Raw genomic sequence first — 6000 nt, forward strand, 5'->3', positions numbered from 1 at the left:
CTGCCTTTTAAAAGAATACATGGGGACAAATTGCCTTTCTAAAAAACATGAAGCAACAGCTGTAAACCCAGAGGAATGAATACTGAGGCACAGAAGGGTTAACGGACAAGGAATGGAGACTGGCCTCGTATGAAGACTGACTCAAGTCCTTCCTTGTCAGCAGCGTGTCAACTTAACTACTCTGAGCCTTGGTTTCCTCTTCTCTGCAATCCTTTTCAACTGTTTCTCTCTTGCCAGGCTCCCACATTCCACACACTTGTTTTTGAGTAGGTATCCACTGGTTAGTTTAGATATTTGCTGAGTATTAAGTTCTATCAGTTTGGCTTTTCTAGAATAGCATCACCAGAAAGACAAGCATCCATAGTGGACAGGAGCAAAATGAGGCAAAGCAGTACTAGCAAAGCAGGAAGGAGCAAGGGAGAAGGCAATGCCCAGCTTGGCAGCAGGAAGTGGTTTTCCACTGGGCCAGAGGGCCAGGCCTAGGTGTTGTGTTCTTTTAGTAGAATATTTCCAAGTGTTGTTGGTTTAGATCTCACCTCAGAACTCTCAAGAAGACAGCTCAGTGATCCCAGCTCTGCCACGTCAGGAGCTCCAATAGCACAAGGCTATGACTTAGCTTCTCAGAGCCTCAGCTTGGTTTGTGTGAGGCTCTGTTCACCCTCCCCAGTACTGCTGGCCACTTGCTGGGATCCCACTTCTTTTCCTTAGGTGTGGAATGACAGTCCCAGAGCAGGATGTCCCTATCGCCTAGAGATCTGATACTCAGGGACTGCACATATCAACCCCTTAACTGGCTCCTTCATTCTATTCGAATAGTTTGAAAGCGTTGCAAAGTCGAGAGCAAAGAGGAAGATAGGCAAATCAGAAAAAGAAGGCAAAAGCAAAATGAGATTATTATAACATGGGGGTATACATGGATCTCAAGAAATGTACCAAAAAGGTGGTAGATTAAATAGAATTGAGATGGGAGGCAAACTGGGTGCTAGTCGCTCAGATCTACAGTCCTAGCTACTCAGAAGACTAATATCTGGGGATCGTGGTTTGAAGCCAACCAGGAAGGAAAGTCCATGAGACTCTTCTCTCCAATTAACCAGCAAAAAGCCAGAAGTGGAGCTGCGGCTCAGGTAGTAGAGTGCCAGCCTTGAGAGTAAAGGCCAAGCAAGGGCATGATGTCCTAAGTTCAAGCCCTAGTACTATCAATAAAAGGGTAAATTTAATTATTTAAAAAGATTGGAAGTAAAAGGGAGCAACTTACTGGGGCCCTAGCAGCACAAACCTAGATGCTCAGATCCATCTAGGATGAGTTGTAAAACCCCCAACCGGGCCCTATGACGTCTCTTTACCCAATCTTGCCTGCCATATGCCCCTGCAGCCAGCCCACCTGAGGAAGCAATCAGCGGGTATTTTTCAAGATCATTTCCCCTCTGTTTGTCAAGAGGCAAATGAGTGATCATATCCAGCTGGCTGTAAAAAGCTGGCCAGAGCAACAGGATGCCTGCACGGTGCCAAGCCAGCAAGAGTGCCAAGATGAACCCAGCACCTCTCCATGAGCAGGCTGGGCAGGGTGAGTTCCCTGACATACTCAGGACAGCCACAGTACCAGGTAGGCAGCAAGAATGACTTTAAAAGGACCCTGATCTAGAATTAAAAGAATGCCTGGGATCGGGGCTTGTTGCATTCCTAGATACTATTTCTTTATACCTAGCACATATTCATGGACAGGGCAGTATTTTTATCACCCTCAGTTTCCCTATCATCCCAAGTTAGCTCTGCAAAGTCACAGCAACTCAAGGCCAAGGCTATATGTGACCCACAAGTCCAGCACACTTTCCATAACAGCCGAGCACCTTTCAGCCAGAAGATGAAAATGTAGAGCTGTCATCAACCTCCCCAGAGGTAAAGCAAGCACTCCCACCTTTTCTGACTCCCACAGCCCAAGATTCCCAAGGACTCTGTTCCTAATTAAAATCCTGCAGCGCTGACTCTGGGCTACTTACTGCTGCCGTTGTTACGATCACGGGAGAGCTCTCACAGCAAAATCTTGATTAACCAGAATCCTGAGAGAATTCTTTTATGCATCCACGCAGCAAATGCTTACTTAGTACCTATCAGTGGGCTCTGGAGTCTCCTGAGGATTGAGAATGCTAAAATTGAACCACACATCCCCCACTCGCCAGCAGCACAGGGCTCAGTGGGGCAGACAAGCAAACACATTGATCTACAAAGCAATGTGTAAACTTCTAAGGCTGGGGGTCTCACTGAGCAGAGGAAATTCCAGTGGAAATGGGGGAGGTGGGAAAGGCTTCCGGAGGTAATGACACCAGAGACAGACCAAGGTAGAAGCGCAAGGATGGACTTCTAAGGCCAGGACAGAGTGGAGGTTTGATTAATTTCCACATTTCCTGTGTTCTATCTTTAGGGAAGAGAAGAAGAAAAAGATCTGATTGTATGGGTCTGGCTCATACAAAACGAATGGAAAAAAAGTATTCACTAGCCTGTGCAACAGATGTAGACCATAGCCCTCCTGCCATTAGCCACAGCCCAGAGCAGGTTAACACAGGCTTCCAAATACAAATTACAACGTCTTTTAAAAAAAAAAACCCTGAAGGTCCAGAGGTATCTCACAACCTGGACTCCCTCCTGAGGCGCAGGCAGGAAGGGTATGGATTACACTCACTACTCAAGCATGCCTGAGCATTAGCAGTTCAAACCCATCCCATGAGACTTCCTGAACATCCCCACCCCCCTGTTAATCGGAATCCACAGCCACATCCTCCAGCCCACGTTTTCCTCACACCGTGCTTCCCAGGTTCTGACCAGACCTTGCTTTGATCCTCCAAATTCCTATTTCCCACCACTTGCCAAGAATGTGCTAGAAAGGTAGAGGTATGATCAAAGGATCTTTACCAGTAATGCCTAGGACAGTATCCAGTCTCTCACTTCTTGCCTGAGAATCAGACTTGGGATGGTGGTTCAACAACAAAACTGAACCACCCCATTCAAAGTAAGATCTAGGATCAGACATGGTGGCACATGCCTACAATTTCAGCTACCCAGGAGGCTGAGGTAAGAGCATCAGCGTCTCGGACCAGGTAAACAATGAGCAATCCCATTTTTGAATAACTAAAGTAAAAAGGGTGAAGGGTATGGCTTAGTTGTTAGAGCATCTCCCCATCAAGAGCAAGGTCCTGAATTCAAATCTCAGTACAGAATAAAAAGGAGGGGAAGAAAGCTCCCAGAAGGATTAATTAGGTGATCTTTGCAAGTCATATTGAACTCTTCATGTTCTCTGTCTTCGCCCATAAAATGAAAGCGGGAATTTTCACAAGAGAGGATCACGAGTGTGTGTTAAGCAAAATTTACATATATGCGTGTGCCTGGCTGAGTAGCCATTCTTCCTTCTCACACGCTCCTGGAAACTGAGCTACAGGTTTCTGCCTCCTCAAACTGCTTTCGAGTGAAGAAATGATTCGACAGAAGGATGACAGTGAGACTCTGCCAGCCGCAGGCCCTGGCTGCCCTCTCTGCAGGGCTGCAGGTGCTGCAGAAAAGGCAGGAGGAGGAAAAGGAGGAACAGCCCAGCTGCAATGGAACCCCAGGTTTAAAAAGGAGTGAGTAAGCATTGGGCAGCATCTCTGTGCAAAAATCATGACAGTCTGTGTATCTGAGTTCATCCAGAATCATCTACCGTGCCAGTTCTTACTGCTTCACATTCCACCACTCTCTTTGCTTCCGTTTAGGTGAACACCATGGTGAAGACAGAGATAAACATATTTTAAGTCTTGCTTTGCCTTCAAAATGATAGTGCAAATCAAAGAGTAACCATTGCTAAGGTCTGTCTAGCCAGATATCTCCCAACACCTGTAAAGACACATGCACACAGACATCAAAGGCTTGACCCTCCCAGATCCACACTCGGGCAGTGTGCTCAGCTCAGTTCAGCTCCACTCCACTCCTGCTCTGCCCCTCTGCTGGTTCCTCTGTTTCCAGGGAGGCACCCTCTCCAAGATTTGGTCACCCCTGAAGAAACCTGTTGCAATAAGGAAGGTATTGTGAGGACGCCCCCACCTGGTGGTCAAATCAGGAAAAGCACTTCCAACCCAGAAGGTAGTACAACCAAGTCATAGGTCCTAGCCATCTTATCAGTCACTGGGTCAACGGGAGAAGGAAAATCCTCTGCCTGTAAGGCTTCAGGCAGGATGGCTTCAAGGTCACCGCCAACTTCCAGGCCAAATCCCGGCAGCCACTCAGCTTCTGAAACCCAGCCATCAGACTGCTAAACCAAGGCTAGAGACAGCTGGCAGCTGGCAGCGCCCTGCCAGCCCTGGGGTGGTGCACCCAAGAGCCAGGATTCTAGATCTGGGTAAGGAACCTGCCTAGCAAGCATCCTCTCCCCCTCCCCAAAGGCGGGAGGACTTTTTTCATCCCATCTACCAGATGCTAGAGGAGTCCATCTGGCGACGTATCCACCTGCAGAGTAGGGGGAGTGTACGGGGAGGGGGAAACCTCCTCCAGGGCGACCTCTCATCTCTAACCAGAGCAGACAGGCGATGGGCGGCAGTCGAAAGGGGGGATTAGAACCTAAATCATGGAGAGGCTTGAGACAAAATACTCCCCAACCCGCCCCACCTCCTGGCAGGGTTAAACCCCAACCTCAATCCAGGCTAAGAAACCCCCCCCCCCACACACACACCGCCCCACCGCCTATGGATTGCCCTGAAAAGCCCCCAAAGGCTTGCATTTTGACCAGCCCAAACTCCTCCCCGCATCCCAGCAACACCAGATCCTTCCTGGTAACGAGAAGGGGGGATACACTTCGTGTCACACACACACACACACACACACACACACACACACACACACGCAGCAGGGCGGTGAGCAGTGCGCCACTCCCCTCCCCAACTCCAGGGCATGGTGGTGGTGATCCCCAGAGAAGGGATTCACCGTCCCCCTCGCCACCCCCCACCCCGCCCCAGCGGTGCATCAGGACTCAAAGTAGGTCCTGTCTCCTCCGATTCAACCCCTACATTCATTAGAAAAATCACACTTTTTTTTTTAAAGCTTCCAGATCCACACCCCGGAAGGCGTTAGGAATGCGCACCCGCGCGCACCCACGCCAGCCCCATCTCCCCCATTAGCTGGGGAGCCACGCGCGGCTCTCTTTTCAGGCCCCCCCCCCGGTGTCCAAGATCTTGAGAACGACTTGCACACGCACAGACACACACGGAACACGCACTCCCCCCCACACACACACACCCCACACCGATCCAAGCCCTCGCCCTGCTCCCCAACTTGCGCCGCCGCCCAGGGGCGCCCCGAGCGTCCGGGTACTCACACCAGCGCGTGGTAGAGCAGCGCCCAGCCCCGCGGTCTCTCCAGGGCGTCGTAGATCAAAGTTTGGATCCGCCGGTACTTGGCGTTGTTCCTCTTGACCGGGCGGCTCAGGGGGGTCTTGGCCAGGAGTCCCATGCCCTGCGGGGTCCTCCGCAGCCCCTCTTCGCGGCCACCGCCCTCCAGTAGCAGGGTCCCATCTTTGTCAGCTCCGGCCCCGAGCGCCAAGGTGACTTGCTCCACCTCTCCCGGCGCCAAGCCCACTTTCCGCTCCTCGTCGCCCGCGGCCGCCGCGTCCCCTCCGGCGGGGTTAGCGGCTCCGCCGCCGCCTCCGCCGCCCCCGCCGCCGCCGCCGCCGCCGGCCGCCCCCGCCGCCCTGCGCGCCTTGAGCCCCATCTGCCTCGCCCCCACCGGCCGCTTCGCCTTCTCCGCGGCCGCCCGGGGAAGAACCGGCGCTCGGGGTGCGTGGATGAGGCAGTGGCGGCGGCTGCAAGCCCGGGAACTCCAATGCCATGATCCGCGCACCCCTCCCCACCCCCCCACCCCGAAGCAGGCAAAGGCTGGGCCTCCCGGGGGGCCGGGGGGAGGCCGGGGGAGGGGGTCAGAGGTCACATCCCGAGCAGGGACCCCCGAGGGGCGCGGGCCGAGGACGGCGGGGAGCCCGCGAGG

At 52.6% G+C, this 6000-nt stretch overlaps 1 protein-coding gene across 1 annotated transcript in view; it reads right to left on the minus strand.

Moving 5' to 3' along the window:
• Positions 1-5727, minus strand: part of Kcnq3 (potassium voltage-gated channel subfamily Q member 3) — a 246737-nt gene extending 241010 nt beyond the window's left edge. The window contains exon 1 of the mRNA XM_090339409.1: positions 5336-5727. Coding sequence (XP_090195535.1) covers positions 5336-5727 — 392 coding nt within the window. The remainder of the gene's footprint in view (positions 1-5335) is intronic.
• Positions 5728-6000: the final 273 nt, after the last annotated feature.

Source organism: Megascapheus bottae, chromosome 9, assembly GCF_031878675.1.
Source record: "Megascapheus bottae isolate mThoBot1 chromosome 9, mThoBot2.hap1, whole genome shotgun sequence".
NCBI lineage: Eukaryota > Metazoa > Chordata > Mammalia > Rodentia > Geomyidae > Megascapheus > Megascapheus bottae.